The sequence below is a fragment of the Molothrus aeneus genome, chromosome 26, assembly GCF_037042795.1.
Source record: "Molothrus aeneus isolate 106 chromosome 26, BPBGC_Maene_1.0, whole genome shotgun sequence".
Classification (NCBI taxonomy): Eukaryota; Metazoa; Chordata; class Aves; order Passeriformes; family Icteridae; genus Molothrus; species Molothrus aeneus.
In genome coordinates, this window is record NC_089671.1 from 3123083 (window position 1) to 3150652 (window position 27570).

At 40.6% G+C, this 27570-nt stretch overlaps 1 protein-coding gene across 1 annotated transcript in view; it reads right to left on the minus strand.

Moving 5' to 3' along the window:
* The window catches only part of CEP112 (centrosomal protein 112), a 194148-nt gene that overhangs the window by 41247 nt on the left and 125331 nt on the right, over positions 1–27570 (minus strand). Inside the window, exon 24 of the mRNA XM_066566089.1 lies at positions 6229–6318. Coding sequence (XP_066422186.1) covers positions 6229–6318 — 90 coding nt within the window. The remainder of the gene's footprint in view (positions 1–6228; positions 6319–27570) is intronic.

Genomic DNA, 27570 nt, shown 5'->3' on the forward strand with positions numbered 1-27570 from the left:
AAAAGTGACATTTTAAAACAATCTCTAATTCCTGCATGCTGCCATATGCTTCTATTCTCTTTTAGTAACAATTCCCTTTTTCCCTTTTAACTATTTGTCCTGTACTTTCAGTTTGCTGTCTCTCTCCAGCTGGCCACCAAGCTCCAACAATTCATTCTGTTCTGCTCAGGAGGTGTATATTTGTGTGTTTTCCATTTGTGTCTGATTACCAAAGCTAACATTTGATCACCGGCTTCCACACATGCACCACTATCCTCAACTCTTTTCCCTTTGACAGTTGCACAGTTGGTGAGAGCCTCCTCTCCTGCAGTTCCTGCCATATGGAGCTCCTGGGAACTTTTAACTCCATTGATTTCCAGCTCCTTTCAAATCTCACCTGCAAAGCTGTTTTTCTGTGCTTGAAGCTCAGCTTCCACCTCCTCCTGCTAATCTGAAACCTCATGCCATACAGAATAATTTACTATATTCCTTGTAATTCTCTTTCCTTTCATAGCTTGGCATTAAAGGAAATGATACACAAATATAAAACACAAAACACAAATATAATACACAAATAGAAAATGTGGCAAATGCAAAATCCTGCTTTATCCTAACAATCTCAGTCTTAATTAAAAACTGAGGGGTGCTGTTGTATCAAAGTGATCAATGAATATATCAATGGATTTGAGACACCTACTAAGGTAAAAAGTGGTAGAATTGGGCTCCAAATGATGTCTGTGGTCATTTATGGTACCCAAAGTCCACAATGCCCCATCCCTGGCAGTGTTCAAGATTGGGCTTGGAGGAACCTGGTCTATGGAAGGGGGTGGGACTGGGTAATCTTTAAGGTCCCTTCCAACCCAAAGAAAATTCTATGAAATCAACATTATCATACACCTATGGGGCACCTATATCCATGAAAGGTCCCTTACAGAGACAGAACCAGGATCAGAGTGATTCCTGCCCACCGGTCTCTACTGGGAAGGCTGAAGAACCTTCCAGAACTGGATGCTGTGGTCTGTGTGTGCCAAACAGCCCGAGCAGTGCTCCCACTCCCACTGCATTCTTCACTGCTTCTCTGTGGCTCTCCAACATCTTCTTTTCAATAAAAATACTTTAAATTTGAAATTTTCGCACCGCAAGTAGTGAGAAAAGAAATCCTCTATTGTGCAGCTGTGGAACCATCAGGTTTTCAGCCTGTGGGCAGCTCTGTCCTTCTGCCTGTTGGTCCCCTGCAGAAACCCTTCACAAGGTTTCATGGCAGGAAAACAGCTGAAACACACGGGTTCCTCCTGCCCCCAGTGCTGGGGGTGTCAGCAGAGCAGAGGATGGGGGAGATGACAGAAGGTCCCTCCTCAGCCACACAGAACTGCACAAAAACACTCTTCCAATCCATCCATCCATCCATCCATCCATCCATCCTGCTGGTCAGAAACCACAGGAACTATTTTAATGTGACAATACTTGGTGGTGCAGTTCCTGAAAGTCACAGTGGAAATTTCTTTCAGGTTCTCACTCTTTTCCCTACAGAGCCCCAGCAAGGGCTGCTCTTGGTGAATCACTGCTGTGGTTTAAGATCCTCCACATCCAGGCCGGGCTTCCCATTTCTGTGGGAGCAGAAAGGGGTCTCTGGGGGAGAAATTCTGGAAGTGTTTCAGCACCGTGGGTTGAAGCACGTGGAGCAAACAGCAGAACTTCATCACCACTTCCAGCCTGTGCTGACTGGCTGGGCCTCAGTTCCCAAAGTGTCCCTTGGCTCGGTGACACAAAGGCTCCCTCCACCCTCCTCACCTGCAGCTGGCCACAAAGCCAACCGGGGCTTTTCAATATCCTAATCTAGAGCTTATTTGCCTGATTCTGGGTGACTGTAACATGTTCTGAGAATGACAACACTTGGAGAATGTCCGGGAATTTGAGGGAGGCACCCCATCTGATGGTGTTTAGAACTCTCTGATACCTTTAAAGATCACAGAATCATGGAATGGTTGGGGTTGGAAGAGACCTTAAAGATCATCTCATTTCAATCCCATTGCCATGGGCAGGGACAACTGCCACTAGATAACTTCTAAGAAGAAATATGGCCCAACAGCCCCAAACTAAAGAGCTAATATTACTCAAGTGCTACAGCCATCAGATTAAGAACTACCTGGGACTCATACTGTGGACATCAATGTCTATTGCTCATCTGTGCCTCACTGATTCCCTGCTCCCAGCTCCACAAATCCACTGGCAGCAGCACTATTCCCACCAAGGAGAAGGTGTGGCAAACCTTAGAAGTTCCTCTGTGCTACACAGCAACTGAAATTTCAGAAGGATGCATCACAGCATTCATCTGAGAACAAACATATTTAGTTGGCATGGAAACAGTAAGTTGGGCTGAATGTGGTAAATATCCAGCAGCCATAAAAAAATCGAGCAAGTCAGGATAATAAACATTAGAAATGAAAACTGGCTGAATGCTTTTGAATCATGGCTCTTTTACAATTATCACTCCTGTTTTCATTTGAACATGAGTGAAATCCACTTTAACTAAGCTGCTCCATTTTATGCCAAATACTTCTATAACATCCTCATTCAGATAACTCCTTTCTCCCTTTTTTATAATCTGTTTCAGGAAAAAGAAATTAAAGAGCTGAAAACCTCCATTGCTATTCTCCTTCATTTCCTCAGCAACATTAATGAATTGAACATAATTGATTTTCTGTCTCAGAATCTCCTTTAAAACTCTATTTCTGACTTGACTGTTTGGAGGCGTCCCTATGGTTTGAGTATCTATACTGTTGCTACTTCAGTTGTTTGCAAACACGAGGAACATTTTTCTCCTCTGTTATCCCCAATTTTATATCACAGTCAATCCAAATCTATGGCCAGAAACATTAGAATGAGGAATGAAAAGAATAGGATTTTTTTCCTGAGAAAATTCTTGTGTGTAATTCCCAAAAGACAGATTCTTGGAGCGTTTTAGTAAACTGAGTTGGGGTGATTACCCTTCAAAAAAGAATTTGAAATGAAATGAATGCTAAAGAAATCTAGGTAGTATAGGAAAAAAACCCGATCACTACCATGAATTTTTATACAGACCCCAATTCAGCAAAACTTGTTGCACATGCCTCAATTCCTGGATTCATTAAGCTCCCAGTGATGTGTGTCATTTTTAAATACACACTCACAGGATGTAGAGCCTCCTGTATGAACAATGGGGATTTTTGAAGCTATGACTGACAAATGCACAAAGCCACAGGACTTAAGAAATAATGTTTAGTAGGAAATTTTGTCTCACATTAGATCCAGGCACACATCAGAGACAACCAAGGGATATATTCATTCCAGAAGTACATGATTTGGGAACACAATGGGATCACTGGACAGGAAGCTGGTCCCACAGTTATGTAGGACTGAGATACAAGAAACTTCACTGCTGCTTTGCAAGGAAATGGGTTGGACACACCCAAATTTGCCAGAAACCTTCCCAGACTTTAACAGTCCTGTGACCATATACATTCAACAGTAACAATATATATAAAACTATATATTACAGTTTTCACATTTACTGCCAGTTTATCACTTTCCATGAATACAGTTATTTATGTCTCAAGATGCTGGACATCTAATTTTTAAAGGAAACCTCCAACATTTTGACCTGAAGAAAGATGATTCAGGTCTGGGACTCCACTCTTGAAGTGCAGCATTACACTGGAAAACCAGGACAGAGACAGGACAACCTTTATGGAAAAGATAAAATTATTTAAGCCAGCACTTTTGAGAAGTGTGATTGGAACCCATCATCCAGAGATGGTTGCCATATGGCACCACTGGTGAGAGAACACAGACACAAAGTGATTGCACCGACCCACGCTGTAAAATGGGAGAGAAAAACCAAACAGGAGTAAACACGAGTTCATCCAAGAACACAAAGTATGGGAATGGAAAAGCTCCATGAAAACAACAGCTCCTCTCCCAGTGCAGCACCAGGCTCCCCTCCAGAGCAGCTCAGGGCTTGCTGACAGCCCAAAGTATTTTCTCCCCTTTATTTATAGGACAGTTTGTCTCTCTGGATGATTATAATAACGAAAGGTTAAGCCTGTGTGATCACCAGAGGGTCACTGTGACAAAGAGTTAAACTTTGTGGCTCTGTCAGTCACTCTTAAAGGCTGAAGAGTTATGAGGACGCTGCTCTGGAAAAAACAGCCAACATGGAGCACTGAGATACCACCCAACAAGCCATAACGAGAAACAGCTTTTTAGTTTTAATTAAAAGCACAACAAAATGTTTTTTCATGTCTCATTCATTTGTTTGTTGTTGTTATAGAATCAAAACACAAGATTTTTCCTTTTAATGAGAAACAGAAGCTCTTTAACCCTCGCTCCTCCTTATTTGTAGATATGTAAAAGCTCGGAAAAGTGGCTTTTGTAAAGGCACCAGCACAAAGCTCCGTGTTTTATGCAATTTTGATTCACACAGTATTTGGTAAAAGCAGAAATTAAGTTACTGCCCTGAATATTTCAAGTCCCTGATCGGCTGATGAGTTGTTAACCACTGTTAACACTTGATGAACATGTTTACAGGTAGCCTGGCCAAACTCAGTAACTGGAAACATGTCAGACCTGTCACTTTTGCATTTTTTCTTCTGGAGAGATAAGCAGAACTAATGAATTAACCAGTCACAGAGGAGACAAGTAACAACTTCCAAACTGTTTGTCTGCAAAATAGACTGAAGCCACCCAAACCAAAGCAGCTTCAGTGGCTCCAGCTGCTTCAGAAAGTCCCAATGGATGAAAGGCAGAGACAAGACCCTTGAGGAACTTGGATATGAGCTCTACCAAATCTGCCAGCACATCCAGCTCAAAGATGGACAGCACAGTGTGATTTAAATAACATTCCTGTTCCATTATACTGGGGAACAGGATGTTACCATCTGAACTCGTCCTGCATTAATGAAGTCTGGACAGGAGAGTTCTGTAGGTTGGTTTGGAGCAGATGCTCATGTAGGAGGAAACCTTGAAGGCACCCTGTGAATCTGCATGTGCAGCCTTCTACCTCTGTATTTCATGAGTCACTTTTAATTTATTCTTCTGGATCTGTCTCAAAACAGGTCAGAAAATAAAAAGCAAAATGGCAGAGACTAAAAAAAAAACATAAAAAAAAGAAAAAAAATTGGAAAAGGAATCCCTCACAGCATGCAGCCAGTGCTATTCCCTGGGAGGGACAACCATGCTTTAAAGAGCTGATTTTCCTCCTTCTTTTCCAGGAGACTCTGAAGCCAAAATGCAATGCTTGTAGGCCAGCTCTCAGTGCACCAAACTCTCCAGTGCTGCAGGCACTGCAGCTCAGGATGAGCCTGGCCCAGCATCTGGGACTGGGAGGCAGAGGGGGGACAGAAGGAACAGCGAGGAAATACATCAATTAAACACCAAGGGTGACAGAGAACTCCCATGTGCCGGTAGGATGACAAAACTGAGGAAAAAATATTTGAAATTCACGATTATTAATCTCCTATACCCACCCCAACTGATTATTCCTTCAGGTATAGAGTTAGAAATGCTTTATGTAGGACATATGCTGTTGATACTGTTTACTCAGCACCAAATAAAGTTCTCAAATGCTTCAAAACCTTATTTGTATTAGGAATACAGAAATTCCTATCTGATTCAGCCATTCATCACCTGCATATTCTCCTGAATATTTCAATTTAATCTGGTTTGAATGCAGATCATTGCCTTTCTATTCCAACACTGCCTGTAAACACCACACTCTATTTTGCTCAAAGCACACTAAATAATCTCTGACTTCACTGTAAGTGTCCAGAAAAAATTTAGCACTATTCATCATCTGAAACTGTTTACAGACATGTTTGGACAATGAATGCAGAAGATCAGGACTAAAGATTATTTTTAGCTGTTATTGTCCAATTTTACTTCTCTTCATACAAACCATTAAAGAACAGGTTCGAATAGTCTCAGAAACCTTTATTAAAAACTCTACAGTCAGTTGCAAACAGTCAGTTCAAAATAAATGCATCATTTAACAGCTAGAATAGCTGAAATACCAACTTGCAATAGAGAGCAGCAGATAAGTATTTGCCTGAAGGGTTCAGACAGTTTAATTCTCTTTTATTACCAACAAAACAGAAAAGCAAGCTAGCTGAGAATTTTGCAGGAAAATATGTGCTTTTGCTTTGAAGGAGGGGATTGTTTTTAACCATTGCACCTCCTTGCTCAGGGGGTGAGGACAGCACCCAGTAGTTGTACCTGCTCCTGGGCCTTCAGCTCGTTGCGCTGGAGCCTCCTCTGCGCATCGTAAACCTGCCCACGGTAATTCTCCACCTCGTCCTGCAAGGCCTGGAACAACAGCAAGGGAGGCAAAACACACGTCAGAAACTTGGGATGGCAGCAAAACTTCCAGGTCACGTCTTCAACCAGCTGGGGAAGGACATGGAGCACTGTGAGTCCAGCTGGAATCGGTGCTGGGGCATGACAGAGGCACTCTGGCCACTCAGGAAAGTTCCTTTGCACAGGTGGGAGCATTGACTGAACAAGAGTAGTTACATCTTAAAAGTCTTGTCTTATTAGAGGCTACTCATCCTAAAAATATATTATTTTTATATCTTCTTATAGACCATCCATCCTAAAAGTTACTTTGCACAGGTGGGAGCATTGACTGAGCAAGAGTAGTTACATCTTAAAAGTCTTGTCTTATTAGAGGCTACTCATCCTAAAAATATATTATTTTTATATCTTCTTATAGAACATCCATCCTAAAAGTTACTTTGCACAGGTGGGAGCATTGACTGAGCAAGAGTAGTTACATCTTAAAAGTCTTGTCTTATTAGAGGCTATTCATCCTAAAAATACATTATTTTTATATCTTCTTATAGACCATCCATCCTAAAACCAGGAAATTTTTAAGTAAGAATAGGAAATTTTAAGTAAGAAATACTCTCAAAGGTTGGAAGGCAAATGGAAATATTGCATCATTTGCATTTGCAAATGTCCCAGGTTTTTGTTGTCATCCTATCTGCACAACCTGAGCTTCTTAGGAGCAGTTTTGCAGTGTACCAAGAGTTTTTTTTATTTAAGCCAGAATAATCCTCTCTCTGGAAAACAATGTCTGGAATTTGGAGTGGAAATGTATTCCATATTACTGAAGTGGGATGCTGGCCGAGATGAGGGGCTCCCCTCCTGCCCTGCAGTCAAATCTAGCACATGATCTACAAATGAAATATAAATGGCAATAAATAAAAGGAATAATGTGATCGTGTCACTTCACCACAACTACCCCATCCTTATTTAGTTCAGAAGTAATCACTCCTTAACCAAGCTCATAAAATGCATGGACAAATTTATTTTGTCATGATTGTTCTCCTTATACATTTATTTTTATTCCAGCAGTCACTCAGAGCCTTGATCTTTTTTGTTACATGCTTAACAAAGGAACAGCGTGCCCCAAGGAACTGATAGTCTGTGTTATTTCTAACAGATACACACCAAACAAACAATACAAAGTTTCAAAGATTTTTTTTTTGTTTGTTTTGAAAGTTTCCTCCTCATTGTTGGATGTTTGAATACACGCTTAACATTTACTTACACATTTACTAAAAGCTTAGCGATGTTGTCAGCTTGAATAAAGGCATTGTTAACTGCAAGTGCTGACTCCAAGCAAAGTGCACAATGTGGATGGGGGATTGACACCAACACAGAGGCGGCTGTGGCTGCAGAAAGGGAATATTTTGAGTTATCTTTTGTATGGCAGGAAACTGGGGCATTGATACCCATCAGAAAAGCAGCACGGGGCTGCGCCCGGGAAGGGGCTCGAGCTGCAAATGCCACTGAAGGAGCCTCCAGTGCTGTTTTTAAAACAGCTGAGCTGCACAGAGGCCTTCTGCAGAGCACCCTGGAATTACAGAATCATCAAGGCTGGAAAAGATCATTGAGTCAGACCTCTGACCAACCCTACAATGGTCACTAAATCGTATCACGAAATGCCTCGTTCACTGGTTTTTGGAACACTTCAGGAATGGTGACTCCACCACTTCCCTGAGCAGCTCCAGATCTTGACCATACTTTCAGTGAAGAAATTTTTCTTGATATCCAACCTAAACCTCCCCTGCTGCCCCTGCCTTTCCCTTGAGAGGACAGGCCAACAACCCCATGGACTCAGGGAGTTTTCCAGGACCTGCCATATGGTTCATGTTTGCTTCCAGCAGCCCAGGGTACCTGTGCACAACTCAGGATCATTAAAAGTCCTTTTGGTGCAAAGATTTAACAGCAAAAATGCCTTGCTCTTTTCCACAGCACCGAAATCCTGCACTCTCCAATAATTTACAGGATCAAATTGCTATTGAGATAAGATAAGAGGACTACTTATGATAGATCTTGAATGCTGTTTTGAAGTGATGCCAGGCATTAACTTTAAAGTCTTATAGCTGTAAGACTGTTACATGTTCTGATGCCAAAAATTGTAACCAGACCCAAGCATGAACTTCAAATCTGCCCAGGGACTTTTATGCTATCAGAGCTTCTGAGAAATGTTGAAATCCAGGCTTTGAATACATAACTCGTCTTCAATACTCAACAAGTCTTGCAGTACCAGGAATTTGCATTAATATAATGAAATATATGTGGGAATTATATGTGAACTGCAGGCTTTTTGTTTGCTTTTTGTACATCTATCTTGTGAGGTAAAACACAAACAAACATAAAAGCTAAAATGAGCAGTGCAGATATGCAATAAGGAGCAGGGTCGTTCCACATACCAGGAAGATCACCAAAAACCCAATTAATTAGACAAAAATCCTGCCATAACCCCAAAGTGTCCATTCATAACCAGCCCAGGATGACTCTCAGGAACATTCCTGGAGCACATTTTGGATAAACTACAAACAAAGTATGACCCATCTTCTCCTGCTCTTTCAGGGTCAGCTTTTCCAGCCCAAATGGTGAAAAATAAGGAGGGAAGAAACCTCATCACCATCACTCATCCTTCCCTTGTGCTCAAGAGCAAGTTTGACCCTTTCACAGGGCTTTGAAGCTGGCCAAGAGATAGCATTTAAATGTTTAAATACATGTGAGTCCTTATTTATGTGTTTGTGCCAGAAAACAGATTTCTATCACCCCCATCTGCAGGTCCTGGGTACAAAATTGGATCTCAAACTGCTCCTGCACAGAACAACAACCCTGTGGTGGCAAAGAGAACTGGTGCCCTGCTCCTTCCTTCCTTCCCTTCTCCACTTTTACATCTCTTATTTACAACAAACTTCTTCTGCAGAGGTTAAAACGAGAGGTTCCTTTAAATCTGAGGGCTTGCAATGCATCTGAAAGTCATTTAATTTGGGAGATTCAGATAACACAGCCTTTGTTAGGTTCACCTACTCTAGATAGTGTTTGCCAGCACGGAGCATACATGTTTTATTTCATTAGGAGAGCAGAAAATGTCTTAAATTTAAATTTAGATAGAAGATTTTTTTACTATAGCATGTATGTACAGCAAACTAACAACTCCTCCAGTTATCCATTCACCATTTGTCCAAACCAGAATTTACTGTATGAACTCCCAGATTTTTCCAATCACATCATAACTGGCTGTTGGCAGGTTTTGTATTGGCATGGCAAAAAAACCAACTCAGTTAATTCCTTGGATCAATCACAAATACCTTTAAGGGACCCTTTTTGGACTATTCCTGTGCTGCATAAATTCCAGGAGTAATTAATGTTCATTTGAGTACTCCAGGTATTTTATCAGCACAATGGCAAAAAAAGTAAAACCAAAAGTTCAGCACTTGCTCAAAGCCGTGCCAAAATGGAAAAGCAACATCAAAATCTCATGGTTGCTGTGTATTCCTGCAGGTGACTAACTCTGAAAATAGCAATTAGAAGTATGCAAGTTTGTTGCCCGTGATTTTAATTTTCTAGGAGGGATCGTGAGAGATGTCATGAATAATGCACCTTTTTGAAGATCACACTGAAATTCTCTCAGTAGTCAAAAAGCCTCACATGCAGTGGCCAGAGCCTGATGCTGATGGCAATTCCTGAAGCTACCAGAACTCAGATCTTTCTCTGAACCAGACAGGGAAGCTTTTGCCATGTAGAACACTCTTAAAAAACAGCAGAGGATTTACCCCAGGTACACCCCAGAACATCTCTTATAAAATTAAACAATGCTTTGTTTTGTTTAGAAATGCAATTTTAATTCGGCTTCAAAGTGTCACATTTTGCCCAAAGACCAGCAGAGCCTATGATTAACAACTGCCAAGATGAAGAAAAAGGGATTAAAAACAAAAATCCAGGCCAATTTTGAAGCGTCAGAGGCTTTTTTCCCCCTGAACAGAAAACAAAACTTAACTTATTTAGTTAAATTTTTCCAGGTTCGGATGAATTCCCATCCCTCAGCTGTGCTAAGCTGACTTGCATCACTCTTATAAAGACAATATTTTTTTTTTTTTCAGTTAAACGGGCTTTCAAATGCCATGTAAACATGTTTGCTGTTGAATGTCTACACCATACCTGACCTTGGAAGTGCTTTGTGTTGGCCAGAGAACAAAGAAATCCAATGTTTTGCTTTCCAGCCCAGATATCCTACACTTTGAAAAGCTCTTAAAAATGTAAATGAGATAATAAGCTCCAATGCAACAATGTGGGTGAATTACAGCCAGAGAAAGGGAAAACTCATTTGATTTATTTCTAAAAATGGAAAGGATCCTAAAATAAAATCACATTGTTTGGGTCTCACACAGCATTGAGAGGCAGGGGAAGGAGGGAAGGGAGAAGTGACGGCTTTGGGACGGCGCCGCTGGAATATTCGGGCAGATTTTGGGACCTGGAGTTTGTGCATGAGCCCACCCCAGCCCCTGGGACCCAGAGCCATGATGGGGAAGGAGAAAGGAACCTCTGAGCTCCATTTCTGGGTAGGCACCTTTTATTCCCCCTATTATCCCCCTGGGGATGGATTATCTCCAGCAAAATGTTTAATGGGAGTTTATTTCAGCCCAAAATTGAGATTATTTCAGCCCCAAATCGAGGTTATTTCAGCTCCAAATGCAATTTATTTCAGCCCAAAATTGAGGTTATTTCAGCCCCAAATGAAGTTTATTTCAGCCCCAAATGAAGTTTATTTCAGCCCCAAATGGAGGTTATTTCAGCCCAAAATGGAGGTTATTTCAGCCCCAAATTAAGTTTATTTTAGCCCCAAATGGATGTTATTTCAGCCCTGAATGGAGTTTATTTCAACCCCAAAAAGATTTTATTTCAGCCCCAAATGGAGTTTATTTCATTCCCAAATGGAATTTATTTCAGCCCCAAATTGAGGTTATTTCATTCCCAAATGGAATTTATTTCAGCCCCAAATTGAGGTTATTTTAGCCCCAAATGGAGTTTATTTCAGCCCAAAATTGAGTTTATTTCTGACCAAAATGGAGTTTATTTCAGCTCAAAATAGAGTTTATTTCTGACCTAAATGGAATTTATTTCAGCCCAAAATGGAATTTATTTCAGCCCAAAATGGAGTTCATTTCTGACCCAAATGCAGTTTATTTCTTACCCAAATTGAGTTTATTTCAGCCCCAAATGCAGTTTATTTCAGCCCAAAATTGAGGTTATTTCAGCCCCAAATGCAGTTTATTTCAGCCCCAAATGCAGTTTATTTCAGCCCAAAATGCAGTTTATTTCAGCCCCAAATGCAGTTTATTTCAGCCCCAAGGGAGCAGCACATGGGTTTGCTGCCCGTGGAGCTGGGCTGTGGCTCCAGGAAAGCTGGGAGGTTGCACAGGATCAGAGGAATTCTGTGGGATACCCAGGGGCAGACTGAGGCTGGGAAAAAAGGTGATTTAAAAAAAAAACCCAACTTGTCAAGCACAGAGTTTTGACAAGGAGCCCTAAAGAGACAAAAAGCTGCAGTGCCAGCATTCCAAAATCCCTTGCCAAGGCAGGAATTAATTTTTGGTCTTAGTTACAGGGCTTGGGCTAAATCAACTAAAAGCTGGTGAGAGTTTGAAGAATCCCAGGAACAAGCATGGAACAGGAATGTAGGAAGGATTTGGTCTCCAATATATGAAAACTGATTTGATGATACTTTAACCACAGGGGATTTTTCAAAAGTGTTGGATTATCTGAAAGAAAGTTCAGTTCTGAAGAATTACATAAACAGAGACAATTAGAATTCTGAATTTCTGTGTATTGATTTCAACTGTTTACAAATGTGATATGTTTTCTTTCTTTAACCTGAAATAATTTCCTATTTTTTGTATGTTCCTGAGAGCAGACAAGGCTTGATTCCTGATCCCATTTCATCAATGGGAAGTCATGGATCAACAAGCATTTATCTCTCTGCTCTGAGGGTTGAATAAATAAGTGACACTTTCAAAAAAAGGGAAAAATTCCTAAAAAAAATTAAGTATCAATGTATTTTCACTTTGAAACAGAAAACAGGAGAAAACAGCTCATCCTGATCAGATTATGCAAGATAATGTCAGTCTTTTTTATTAGAAATATGTAATTTTTATTAGCAACTCTGCATATATGAATGTGCATCTGTATCAAGAAAAGCCCTGGAAATTTATGACCAGTGCAGAGAAAAGCTACCACTAAAGGTAGTGAGAGTTAGCACTTTTCATCTTCAAAGAATTTTTCAAATGTTACCAAATTAATATAATTAGTTAATGAAAGATGCAGTAATAAAAGCTACTCTAATTACCTACTGTAGTCTTAATTATCTCCTTACTAATGCTCACAGAAGAAGGCTTCCACTTTACATCCTCAAAACATGTGCCAACAATAATTCTGAATACAGGCCTCTCTTTAAGTGCCTTCTAAATTCAATTTACATCCATTGATGTGTTTTCTCTCCTCGTTCATGAGAAGAAAATCTCTGGAACTTTGAGGAAAAAAAAAAGTCCCATGTGAATGTTAATAAAAATTAAAGAGAATTTTCTTCCAGAAATACACATGGAGATGATTAAAAATTTTGTCATTAAAACGTTTGATTTTCAAAATCTTTATCTCTCCATGAAGCCAGAATTATAAGCTGTCTGGGCAAAAACTTCTTTACAGTGGTCTCACAATTTAGAGTCAAATACAACTCTATCCAAAGGAAGCAGCCAAGAATCCCATCCAGATTATTAAAAACAATCATTAATTTTGCTAAAACATTTCATGGAGATGAATAGATTTAGCTGGGTTCATTACTACTACAAATAAATTGGGCAAATATATCTGGGAAGACCATTGATGCAATGCCATGAGTCTGAGCAAAACAAGGGTGTTCTAAAAGTGAAATAATTATGTTTGAGCCAAATTGTTGGGGCATCCTCAGAGCTTTTTGGGTTTTCACTGAGCTCCTGCCCATGACACTGCAAACAAAAAAAAAAACCCCTCTGTACTTGGAGTTCTCTCTTGGTTTTGGTGCAAAGCAAAGGAAATCTTCTGGTTTTAACCTAATACATATGTTTGCTGCTCACATATGGCAAAATTCCTTTCTGGTGGGAACTTTTTTGCTGTTGTTGCAACACACAATATATCCCAAAAGTCTCCTTTGATGTTGAACTATTGCTCCACCACTCATTATGCTACTGATTCAATATGAAAGGCAAAATTTCTGCTGTTTCTATTAAAACAATGGCTTTGTTTTTGCAAACAAGGTTTTCTACAACCTATATGTAGAGGCCAACACTGATGCAAGAGAAAAGAAAATCTCTTATTTTACACAGAAAACAGTCATGGTGTTCAATAACACGAAGTATTTCTCTATCCTACAGGTACATTACAATTGCTATTATGACTGTACAGAAAATTTAGGCTTTATTGCTCCTCAGGAACAGAAATTAAAATGCCTTGAGCAGTATTTGACATCTCTCTTTCCTATTTTACTTTCACTGACCTCCCAGCCTGTTACCATCAGCCCAACTTCAGGATCTGGTGAAGCTGGGAACAGCTTTGGATGAGTGGGAGAAAGGGGAAAACCTGCAAAGGCTGCTCCTCACAGTGTTCTACTATGCACTGACAGCAAATCTGTCATGATTCTTCATGCCTAATATTTAATTTCAACCACTAAACACTATTTCATGAAGAGTGAACAGGAATTACAACACGGAATGAAAATGCAAATTGGTAATACCTTTGTAAATGTGTCCCTACAAGAGTTGTTTGCTCATTTTCTGCTGCCATTATGAAAAACAAAAAAAGAAAAAAAAAAGGTTTCCTTGGTCAGGAATCAGATAAAAGGTGTAATTTCCAAAGGCACAGAATTCAGCATGAATAACATGAGCTCCCACATACACCAGGGCACATTGGGAAGTTTGGCTCACTTTGCTGACATTTCAAAATGGGAATGGAGAACTTAAAAAATTCTCCAAGCTGGGGCCTTTGCCCATCCCCACCAGTCAGGCAGCACCAGGCTATGGCTTCAGAGATTTACCAGCATGAGATGCCCCTGGGAAACCTAACAAATCCTGCCCTTGAGGGGCTGTGGGAAGAAAAAAAGAAACAGAAACAGAAAAAGAAAAAGCGAAAAGAAAAGAAGCAAAAAGAGAGAAAGAGAGAAAGAGAGAGAGAGAGAGAGAGAGAGAAAGAGAGAGAGAGAGAGAGAGAGAGAGAAAGAGAGAAAGAGAGAAAGAGAGAAAGAGAGAAAGAGAGAAAGAGAGAAAGAGAGAGAGAAAGAGAGAAAGAGAGAAAGAGAGAAAGAGAGAAAGAGAGAAAGAGAGAAAGAGAGAAAGAGAGAAAGAGAGAAAGAGAGAAAGAGAGAAAGAGAGAAAGAGAGAAAGAGAGAAAGAGAGAAAGAGAGAAAGAGAGAAAGAGAGAAAGAGAGAAAGAGAGAAAGAAAGAAAGAAAGAAAGAAAGAAAGAAAGAAAGAAAGAAAGAAAGAAAGAAAGAAAGAAAGAAAGAAAGAAAGAAAGAAAGGTAGGTTAAGGAAGAAAAGGAATAATTTGACTCTAGGAACAGCATCAAGTCTCTCCAGCAGTAGGGGAAAAAAAATTAAAGTAGGTCATTTAACATAAAAGAAAAATACATGCAAACACTTTGCAGTGTGGCAGGCTCTAATATAAGCTATTTTCATTTTTGACAATTCACAGGCAAGAGACTGACTGGCAGTACATTATAAAGTTGGGATCATCATTCCACATCAGACTTCATCTGGTGGCTTTTGCAGATCACCTGAGCACTGTCAGGATTCTCAATATGCCTATCCTTTCCTGCTTTGCTCCTGTAAGATATTTTGCTGAATGTTTTCAGCATTTTCTTTACATACCCGGTTGAGCTGACCAAAATTTTAAAATAACTTTCCTGCAAAAATTAGGTCTATTAGAAGGAATTCTTCCCTGTGAGGGTGGGCAGGCCCTGGCACAGGTGCCCAGAGCAGCTGTGGCTGCCCCTGGATTCCTGGAAGTGTCCAAGGCCAGGCTGGACAGGGCTTGGAGCAGCCTGGGACAGGGGAAGGTGTCCCTGCCATGGCAGGGGTGGGATGAGATGGGCTTTAAGTTCTCTTCCAATCCAAATCTTTTCAAAACTCCACAATTCTAAGATACATCCCTAAAATACCTTGATGGCACCAGCAGGGCTATTTGTAGACATAAAATTAGGCAGGGGCTTAAGCATTTTGCTGAGTCAGGGCTTCACTGCAGGACATTATAAACTCAATTCTTTTGAAAGGCAAAGGATGCCATAAGGTCCTGCAGAGATAACAGTTCAAAGAAAACAGCAGCATAAATTGTAAAGTCGGGCATTTTTGTCAGGGGGAGCCAAGGAGGGAATTGTTTTTGCTTTGTCTTAGTGGCTCAGGTGACAGGAGGGAAAGGGAGGCAAGGTTCAAAGGCTGTAATAAACTGGCTTTCATCTGCTATTCTCAACGGGCCACAAAACCCAACAAGCACTTGCCATGTCCAAGCACTGCTTTGTCTATGACCAGCACACTTTGGGGCTCCTGTGATGAAGTCAATCAAAAGCCTGACAGCTGGACGATTTACTGCAATATTTCCCTGGAGTATTTTGCAGTTTGCTTTAACACGGCTTCCCCTTCTCCTCAGCCTGCAGGAGTGTCATGGTCAAGAGCAGAGCAGAGGCTGCCAAAAGGAGAAAAGCCCTGAACTGTTTCCCCCTTGCACTTGCCCAGGTTTAGGCAGAAACACCAGCGGTGCACATTTACCAGATAAAATGAATCTTTTAAACCCAAAGATACCATGACAACTTAAGCATAAACTTATAAAGGAAAAGTTCAGAACTCCATTTTAAACCACTTATGAGAGGATTTACCAAGATTCTGCCTAATGTTCAGCTGACGCTTTGTCAAAAACATTTATCACGAAGCTTTTGAAGTTTCTTAGCTCCCCCCAAGTTATTAAAACTTGAACTGCAGAGTTTGTTATCAGCCTCAGAGCACACACAAAATACATCAGGTATTTTTTCAGTCAACCTTTCAGTCTGATTTTGAGACTATTATCCAAAATACAACACTCCCCATCAGGTTCATGTCTGACAGATAATGCTGAGCAGGCGGAACCGCTGTGCCTGATTGATCCGCGAGACAATTTTCATTTCCTAATTTGCTTTTTATTAAACACTTTGCAATCAAAGGCAACAGCAAGGAGTCTGCCATTCTCTGAGCAGGTTTCCTGTGAAGACCTGATGTCAGCTTCAACGTTTTCAGGCAACTTTTTGAATTTTTGATGCTCTGTCGCAAGAACGTCTAAAACGTCGTGTCAACACCGTGCTACTGAAAAACTGCTATAGTGAACACAAATTAACCAGAAAAACACCTGGTTCTGCTGCTTGCTGAACCCTTAACAACAGTTCTGCAAAAAACAACCATCAGGGGTTGGGGCAGAATTTCCTGCAATGACTTGGAGAAGGCCTGAGTGGTGATAAAGCAGATTTATCAATCACTGGCTGAACGGGGCAATCTTCTGCTGCCCGGGGCTTCATTCCCAACCAGGTTTATCACCAAACTGCCACTTTAAGTGGGTGTTCAGATACTTCACACCTGGAGCCAGCCCAGGGGCTCCAGCAGACCCTTGGTGCTCTACAAATGTCTCTTTAAAATGCATTGCTCCTCAGGGATACACAAAGACATGGAATTATAAACTTTTCTAACAAGCCTTACAAAGCTTCTTATTTTGTTATGCTCTTTTAAAACAGAAATATGAAATATTTCTAATCAATAGGCCAATCTGATTCCCAGTAGGAATGAAAGAAAAGCTATTTATTTTGTGCAATCAAGTGCTCAGTATTGCTGCAATTCTCCCATTACATAAAATAACACACATTTTCTTGCACACAGGCACACACAAAGAAATCTAATAATGCCTTTTTACCTTTCAAAGTAACCTTAATCAACAAAATTAACTTGCAAGGCAAACCACTGCTTTTTGAACTGAACAAGAGCGAGCTTGACTCAACACATGTGAGATGTGAGAGGCAGCAAAGTAATATCTGCTAAAATTATGTCTGGAAGCCAAAAATGGGGCGATTCTTGACAGGGGAGGATGCACACTTGGAAATTCTTTTATTCAAAGTCTTTAATGACCTCCAACCCAATTACATTTGCAACAAGACATGACAATGCAGTTGCTCCTATTTAAAAGTATGAGTGAAAACAGAGTATTTTTGAAGGCTGATTCTTTTTTTTAAACTTTTTAATCATGTTGAGATGAAGCTCATTTACTTAAAAAGAAAAAACGAAACAGAACGTCCTCTGCAGCTGGTCAAACAGATTATGAAACTCTAATCTCAGTAGCCTGAGGAAAACCAAAACTGTTTTTCAAGTATCTATTTTATAGAGCATTAGCTTTATACTTTTTAAAAGAGGCATTAACATAACTGATCAGAACATCCCAGAATGTTTCTGATCTAGTTAATCATATGACGTTATGACAGAGAGTCTTGCTGTCATAATGCCAATGTTTCTAAACATTTCTAAAATCCTTTAAGTTCTTTTTTTTTTTTTCCAAATTAGACATGGGGAAGATCTATTTCAGTTTCTTCAGAAGTTTTTCCGTCCATTTTAGAGCTCTACAAAAGTAGTGCAGAATATTTCAGATAGACAGACACATACACACACAGCAAAGAACAATGTCAGCTCCATGACCTATTTAAATATTTCTGATAGCTTTTTATACAAAACATTTTACTCTAATTCCTGCATAACTCATTCCTGGGAGTCCTCACCACTGTATTTCTTTAACTCTGCTGTATTCTTCATAGCTGAACTGGAATCATCGATTTAAAAAAATCAGAATTTGTCTAGTTTAAATTTATTGGGTTTGTTTCCCTTAAAAGCAATTATTTAAACATTCAAGCCCATGCTGCATTTTTTGGTGCTTATAGCTTCTCCAGCAGAGGTAAGAATAAAGTGCAATTTATACACAGGCAAGCTAGGAAGAGGATAAGAGAGGAAAAACACTCAGCAAAGCTATTGCTGTGCCTCAGATACACTTCTAGTGGGGTGTCAAGAGCTCTTATCACAGATGTGACAAAGCAGATTGATTTCCATTGAGAGCTTTTGGGCTTGGTTTGTTTGTTTGTTTTTGTGGGTTTTATTTTTGTTAAGACTGTTACAACCCAGTTTTGAGCTGGAACTCTGCTGTTTCAGTGTGAAGATCTTTCTGCTGTGGCAGAAAAGCCTTACATGAAAATGCACGGGCAGAGAGGAGCTCAGTCCCACCCAGCACAAGTCCTGCTGAGGTACTTGTGACCCTAACAGGCATCCCCAAGATATCCCCCTGCTTCTCCTTCTCAGGAACACCCACAGGGTCCTGACAGGGCAGCTGAGATACCCCCAAAAGGCACACAAAGCTTTTAAAAATATATATGTAAATAGTTCAAAACATTCTATATGGACAACATTTTTTTAAATGCAACAGGACTAAAAATAACAGAAAACAGATCAGGTTCTGAAGCACCATGAGTTTCTCATTTGTGCAGCTCCACATTAAGTTCTCTCATTTAAACTGCACAGTTACTTCATGCATCCCAAAACCTTCCCCTTATCACAACTGAGACAAAAACTGCAGGAAAAACAAGAAATATGGCACAACGTGAAAGATCTGAGAATTCCAGTACTGGTTAAGTTCATAAAGCTCAGTCTAGTTCAGGATCTGATAAGGAAACACAAATGAGCTTGGGCTGTGCTGAGATGGAGAAGGGACATCAGCTCTTCACACCCTCCACAAGGCTGAGTTAGAAACACAAATGAGTGCTCAGCAACACCCAGGTTCATTTGCAAACACACATTTCCATACAATGGTTCTGAATAGACACAAACATTGAGTAAAAGTGATGTGTGATTAGGAAGAAAACAATACATGAGGTAGGAGTCCCTCCTTGGAGTTCAGAGCACGGCTGTGGTCAGAGGTGTTTCCAGGCAGGCAATTAAAATCCACTGATAATATCCAAATTGTTAAATAGTCTTCAGTAATTGCTGCTCTACCTTGCTGAATTACAAGTGCAAAACTGGAAAGGACATGGATGATATTGACAGTAGAAACAAAAGCAAGGGGAATTTAAATACAGCACATCAAGTTGTTTTCTGGAGCCAGAGAGTGTCAATACCCACCCTGCATTTCTCCTCCCAGCTGCCTGCAGAGTCCTGGCCTGGTTCAGTGCTGCAGGTGTTCCTGCAGGTACCTAACATTTGTCAGCCTGAATTTTTATTTATACAGTTCCATTCTGCCCCTGCCAGCCTTCTCAGTAAGCAAACAAACTCACTTTTCATGTTCAGTGTTCTTGTTTGTACTTTTACCCTTTCTTACATAACAAAGCTGGCAGAAAGCAGAGCAGGGAGAGCACCCAGGGCTCTGCTGTGGGTGCAGGGGGTTGGACACTCCTTGTGGGCATCATCCCTCCCTGAGTGAGCACATCTTCTTCCTGGGTCTCCTCCAGGTGAGATCCTGCTGTGGAAAGGTGGGAATGAAAAAGCCAAGGAGGTCCATGGTGCCACAGGTGGGGGCTCATGGCAGTCCCTTCACACTCATGTGGAAAAATGGAAAGGAAAACATTACAGCACTTCAGGGTTTGACATATTTTCAACAGTTTTGGTTGAAAAGAGAGATAGCACAACCTTCCATTGAAATGAAAATGTTGTGCTGCTGAGACAGGGACTCTCAGGAGCCTGGATGGACTCAGTGATCTCAGAGGTTTTTTCCAACCTTAATGTGAGTCTGTGCACAAATGATGTGTTTTCCTAAGCCACAGGATATCTGCATGGAGTTTTAGTGCTGCCATGTCCTAACTAATCATTCCCCTAGAAAAGGGATTGGTTTGTTTTCCCCTGATCTGGTTCTAGAAGAACTTGCATCCACTCCTTTTTGTATTAGAAATGATCTGATCTGTTTTCAGGACACAATGAGAGATGCTCTCCTTCCTCCCCACACCAGGCTTTGTTCCTTTGGGATGCTCTGAACTGAGAGACAGCAAACCCCAGGGCAAGACTGAACTGGGACTTCCTGGCAAATCTCAAGAGGGAAGTGAACAGGGCATTGAATGTTTTGTCTTCTACGGCCAACATGGCCTGGTTTGAAATCCATGATCTCATGCCACGCTGGGCCAGGAAAATGCCATATCCAGGGCATGGGTTTCCAGCATAAAATACAAGTGAGGTGATCTGATGTGACTCTATTCACCTGCCAACAGCCCTGGCAGAAAAATAAACAGGTTCTGGGGATGAGCTGCTGCTGGAGGCAAAGCAGGAACCATTAGAAGAGCTGCCCTGACCTGTGAGGAACTGGTGTTTTTGCTTTGAACTTCAGCAAATCTTAATGAACTCTTCATAATTGGCAATCTGGGGTTTTCACTGATGATTTATTTTCTGGAGGTGCTAAACACAGGAGACAAATTCAACATTGGAAATACAAATTTGGGTCCCACAGTTGGTTGTCCAGGCTGGTGAAGCAGTTCCAACACCACTGCAGGTCACTCTTTGAGTTGTATCAGGAATTAGATTTGTACATGAAGGCCCATCAGTGGTGAAGAATTTGGTTTCATAATTATTAAAACATGTTGATTTAATTGAAGTTATTGACTTCATTGTGGTGAAGGCTTAAACTAAAAATAAGCAGAGACAGTTTTAGAAACAGAAGTTGTTAAAAAGTGGTTGTGTCCTCCTTCTTACTCAGAGTAGTAAGGTTTTGGTTGTGCTTGACTCATCCCTGCTTTACTGCTCCTCCACTCCTCTGTTACCTGGCAGTTTTGGGGGAGATGCTGCCAAGAAATTCATTTAAAGTCCTAAATTTTATCCTGTAGGCAACTTATTTCAGTTTCCTGAGAATAAATTTCACAGACAGACCCCTGAAGAAGAAAACAGGTGAACTCTCTTTGTCCTATAAATCAGTCAGGATTCCTGAAGAGGCCAAAGATACAAAACTACAGATGCCTGCATAGAAAAACTTGAGAAAAAGCTTCAGTCTTGAGGTTCACAGTCTTCTCCATAAGCCTCAAGCCCTCAGTCTATCTAAATATCCTCATGCATATTTTCAAAGGTCAACAAATAAATATTTACTGTCTCAGATCCTGTTCATCAGTGAATCAAGACTTGATGGTGCAAGAATCAGCAACAATGAACTGCTCCCAGGAAAGGCACCCCACTCTCCAGTGCAGGATGGAGGATGGACATGAAATGCATATCCACATGCAACAGGCTCAAAGAATTAAGTCTATCTCTATCTAGTTTTCCATCTTATACACACACATGTGCTGTATGAACACACAGAGGCAAATTCCTTGGGCTGGAAGGCAACGAAGTGAACAAACAGAAAATATTCACTGTAGAAATTTTAGTGGGAAAAGAAGCAGAGCACAAGACACAGAATAGACTTTCTCCTCCTTTTGGACTCCAGAGCTATTTTGGCTGCCAACAGTACACAAAATTTCCACTGAAGGGCAAATCAAACCAATTTCCCTGAGGATGGAGGCATCTGAAGACTCGCTGAGGTTATTCCATTCGTGCCTACGCATTCTCTGAGCGGATGAGCAGCTTCACTTTGAATCCATGTCAAACCACAAGGACTGGCTGATAATAACATTCAATTAAAATGATCTTGTGCCTCTAGAAAAAGCTGGCAAACAGCTCCACCTCACCTTTCCTAGCTGGGCACAATGGGGTGATTGATGCTGTGAGGAAATGGGATAGGTTTGCACCGAGGAGCCGACGGGTCAGGTTTGGTGACAGTGTTTGTAGGTTTAACCTCTTACCCAAATCTCTGAGATGAAAAAGCCACTTCTGCTGAGCACACAACTGTGAGAAAGTCAGAGCTAGAGCTGGCAAACACCGAGCTGAGCTAATTAGACAGGTGTTTTGAAAAACCCCAAACTTTACACTTTTATTTGGGCCTTTTGATGTCGTACCTGGTGCTGTTTCACACACTGGGGCTCCAGAGAAAGGCAGGAGCTGCTCCCCTGCTCGGCTCTGGGGGTGAGTTTGCCATCTGATCTGCTGAACACACAGATAAAAGTCACCGCAGACTTTTCTCCCTTTTCAAGTGCAGCACTGTAACTTGGAAAGTTCTTTTATTCTCCACTCTGCTGACGCAAGAAAGTGGCAGGAATATGGCAGCTCTGGCTGCTTTCCTTTTGTAGCTCTTTGTAAGTAATCTTTTAATGCTAACAAAACAATAGGTATTTTCATTTTGGATGGAAAAAACATTCCAGTAACAGAAAATTAAGGCAATGCCTTTCAAAAAGTCTAAGAGTGCTACTGACCACTTGATTCTTCTCCTACCCTAACTTTAAATATTGGTAAATAGTTACCAGGCACAGGTATCAGATTCTCCAGGTTTCTCTTGTTACACTTAAGAATGGCCCAACTATTATGAAAATGGTGAAGTTTAACAAAGATATTTCTATTTCCCTGTGATGTGCCATTCAAAAGTGTTGGCCAGTCGTTTTTTAAAAAACACTCTTGATATTTGATCTTCTTGAGTTTCAGTTACATATAAAGCTGGAGAGCCAGCAGAAAATTCTAAGTGGAATCTGAAGATTTCTTAAGTCAACACTCATTTTGGCAGGAGCATTTTAATGCACAAAGCTGAAATCCTCAGTGACTCTCTCCTGCTGATATCCCTGGAGCAGCAGCACCACGATTAGCACAAAATCAAAAGCAACCTACAGCACAACATACAGCTCTGCAAAAAAAAAAAGGATGTGGACACAAATGCTGGAAGTGGTGCAGGCACAATGGCATCAGCCAGGGCAACCTGGTGCTGTTCCAGCTCCCCCTGGGATGAGCCAGGCTCTAAGAGAGATCTCTCAGGGAAAAGAGATGCTGATAACAAAGCAGGTCCACATCCCCAAAGCCCTGCTTGCCAAACCCTGCAACTCTCCTGGCTGTGCCAGGCTTTAGAAGCCCTCAGAGCAGAGTTAGAAATGTCTGTGGCCCATGGAAGGTTGGCTTTGAAGGCACTGCTCTCCCCAGCACCCTTTTGTTGGTGGAAGCCGTGGTTCACACAGATTCTGTTTCCACCTCCACGGCTGGAGAAGAAGCCCTGCAGTCAAGGCTGTTCCAGGAGCAGGGAAGGAGGCTGTGTTCCAGGAACTCACTGGAACTGGAACAAAGCACAGCCCTTGGAAAGCCTACACAGCCCTGTGCACAGACTGTTTTACAGATGCCCTGGCTTTGGACAGCATTAGACACTTGTTTTTATCTTTATAATTTTTTTCCCCCTCCTCTCCAGTAAAGTCCCAGACCTTGGAGCACAGGCTCTTCCTCCTGGGCATTCTGCCTCCTAACTCCTGGGTATCTCCCCAGCTCTGTCTTTTTTAAGCACCACTTTCTCCTCTACAGAAAAGTCTTTCTGCTCTTTGGAGAGAAAAACGCCTTTGAAAATGGAGCAGTAAACTCTGAGCATCACAGCAGCCTTAAAAAAGCTGATTTCCATTTTCTCATAACACATTCTAAACCTTCTTTACAAACTGCATGGGCTTATATCAGTATTACTTAACACTTACTAATAAGAATGTTTTGCCTGCACCTTTTTAATTACCCAGGACCCCTCTCAGTGTTATTACTCCCATTTTGTCAATTAAAACCAGTGAATTTTATGGCTGGTTATGAATTTTTTCCCCTGTTTTTCCAGTGCAAAATTAGTCCACATTATTAGGAGCAAGACAGTTTAGCTGTATATGACTTTATGTTTTATTCTGCCTTTATAGAATCTTTAACTCCACAATCTGGAGACAGGTGGCATCCCTTCTGGGGCTAACAAGGAATAAAAAGGACTTCATGCAGCAAAGTGCCTTCTGGAGGGAAAATAAAACATTGAGGACAACAATGATAATGTAGGAAAAAGTAAAAATACCAACTTTTAAACCTGTCAGATAAATCTGGACTGCAGTTCAGAGGAAAAGGCAGACACTAGCTCTAGTCTTTTATAAAACTTGTAAGTCTGATTTTGCTGTTGGCCATGGTAAGTTCTTCAATGTGTTGAGACATGAAAAGTCAAGAAAAATGCCAGAGTGCAAAGTTTGCTGCAGGAAAAAAAAAGATGACTCAATTCTTCGCCTCACAAAGCATGTCAAAGATATTATAAAGTACTTACAGATGCTCAGCCACTCGGATTGCCTGGCTGGCCAAACATCTGAAACCCTGTAATTTTGAAGAGAAGGTACGATGCTTCAGACAATGAAATAATTTCTGTGGCAGCAGAAAAAGAGAGATGGTTTTGAAAGGAAGAGTTTTTAAAATCAGAATTTCAGTTGTGATCAATAGCTATCTAAGCTTAACACGAAAGTCAGCTAATTTTAATTATCATTTATAAGGAATGTGTCAATACAGGATTTTAAAGATAACTGGGTAATGGAATCAAGAGACAGAGCTGAAGCAAGAGCTGAAAACCTCAGGGCTGAAAACCCTCATTTCTCTAACAGACAGAATTTGGGTGAAACTACTATTTACATCAACAAAGGCTGTGAAAAACAGGTGCCTCAGGGTTTGGACCCCATGAAACAGAGAAAGCAAAGCTATAAAAGACCTGCAGATTTAATTTACCTGTTCTTTTGGAAGATGTGACTTCCTCTGCTGATCAAACAGAATATAGGAAGTTATGAGCAAGATAAAGTCATTTGCCTGGTAAATTTTAAGGTCTGCTTTCCAATGCTAAAGCACCAGTGCTGGTGCCTTGTAATTCCCTGCTAATAAAAGACACTGCAGAGTTATGAGTGTTATAACAGGCTAAAGTCAGTGACAAAGAAATAAAGATCCATGAAGAAAGCATTCTATGTACTCAACATCAAGATGGTCCCTTGCAAGTCTTTCTTTCACCATGCCAAATGGTTTATCATGGTAATGTTTGGGCACAAAGGCAATTAGAAGGATTAGGAGAACTCAGTGACAGGCACATCTCCAGGTGACCGACAGTGCCTGGCAGGGCTGGGGCCACAGAGCCACCACCAGCACTGGGGCATGTTCCCACCACATGTCCTGCAAGACACGAGCCAGGGCCAACACTGAAATGCTGACCTCCTTTCTACAGGCACTGCTGGCCAAAAAAAGAAACAACAACAACAAAAAAAAAAGAAACGCAAAAAAACCCCCCAAAAACCTCCAAAAACCCCAAATAACCAAAAATCCCAACCCAACAATAAAACAAAACAAAAACAAACAAACAAACAAAAAAAACAACAACCAAAAAAACCCCCACAAACCCAAAAAAAATCCCCAAAACCAAAAAACCCAAACAACAAAAAACCCCCAAAAAACCAAACCAAAAAACCCTCTTCATCCAAACCAAAACAACAAAAAGACCCAAAAAACCCAAACAACAAAAAAACCCAAACAACCCCCAAAAAACCCCCCTTCATCCAAACCCAAACAACAAGAAGACCCAAAAACCCAAACAACAAAAAAACCCCTTCATCCAAACCAAAATATCAAAAAAACCCAAACAAAAAAACCCAAAAAAACCAAACAACCAAAAAACCCCTTCATCCAAACTAAAACAACAAAAAGACCCAAAAAACCCAAACAACAAAAAACCCAAAAAACAAAAAAAAACCCTTCATCCAAATCAAAGCAACAAAAAAAAGCCCCAAAAAACCAAACAACCAAAAAAACCTCCCTTCATCCAAGTTAAAACAGAAAATGCAACAAAATATCTTAAAAATCTTATCCATAATGTGGGTCTGGTGACAAAATTTACCCTGAGCTAGTGGTTGTTGTAGCAGTTAATTCTGCCCTCTCAGTGAATCCTGGGGAATAAAGTCAAGACTCCCCTTCCAAAAAGCCCTTGATACAATCTACGCCTTCACCCTAAGTTTTAGATGTTCATTTAGAGTTTACACCAAACAACCAAAAAAACCCTGTTCATCCAAACCAAAACAACAAAAAGACCCCAAAAAACCCAAACAACCAAAAAACCCAAAAAACCAAACAACAAAAAAACCCCAAAAAACAAAAAAAACCCCTTCATCCAAATCAAAACAACAAAAAAAGCCCAAAAAAAACAAACAACAAAAAAAAACTCCCTTCATCCAAGTTAAAACAGAAAATGCAACAAAATATCTTAAAAATCTAATCCATAATGTGGGTCTGGTGACAAAATTTCCCCTGAGCTAGTGGTGAGGTTGTAGCAGTTAATTCTGCCCCCTCAGTGTATCCTGGGGAATAAAGTCAAGACTCCCCTTCCAACAAGCCCTTGACACAATCTATGCCTTCCCCCTAAGTTTTAGATGTTCATTTAGAGTTTACACTAAGCTTTCAGGGTTTTTTTCCCCAATTCATGTCCTCTGTGCTGTCACACAAGATCACAGCCTCCTGAACCACCACTCATTCCAGCCTTAATTTCCACCTTTGCCACAAACCATGGGTGATGTCAAGGCTCTGCCCTCCTGTCTCCCTTTTAAAACTAAAATTGTTTCTTCTCCAGATCAGGGCACCTTAGGTTGGGCACTCTCAGATGCCTCTCCTCCCTTAATAAGCACTAATTAAGGGCATTTACACCTTAGATTTAAACCACTTAGATTTACCTTTGCTTGGGAATTTTATACCAATGAACTAGAATTATTTATTTATTACCAACTCCAACCCAGAGTGCAATGCTGCTGCTCCAAAAGGTGTTTTAAGGACAAAAAACTAAATACCTCTGCAGGGCTGCAGTTAATGTTCCCAGAGACATAATGTGCTTTTCCTTTTAATAAAGAATATTATTTGTAGTTACCAGTGGAATTTGCTAATAAACATGGCTGATGATGAAATAGAACTACAAGCAAAATTAGCTTGTGCATCAAATTTTTAAAAGCACAGGTTTTTGATAGAGAAATCTGATAATTTTTACAGTTGCATGGAGGAAATTCACTGAGTTGATAAAACTCTCAGTACTTTCCAGAGGAAAAGATCCTTTGGCTCCAAGATACAGCAGCATTTAACAAATATAGGATGTCAGGAATACTCAATGCCCACAAAGGCCCAGACAACTTAAACCCCAAAATTTTTCCCTTTGTTCTGCTATGGCTATAAAACATTTTGACTTTTTTTTCCCCCTTTCAACATTTTTAAACATAACAAAGAAAAACAACTGTTTCAAAATTTTTCACATGAAGGGGAACATTATTATAGACCATTCTTTCCTAGAAATCTTTTAAGTCTTATTTATTAACAGAATTAATCTGATCATAAGCTGGCTG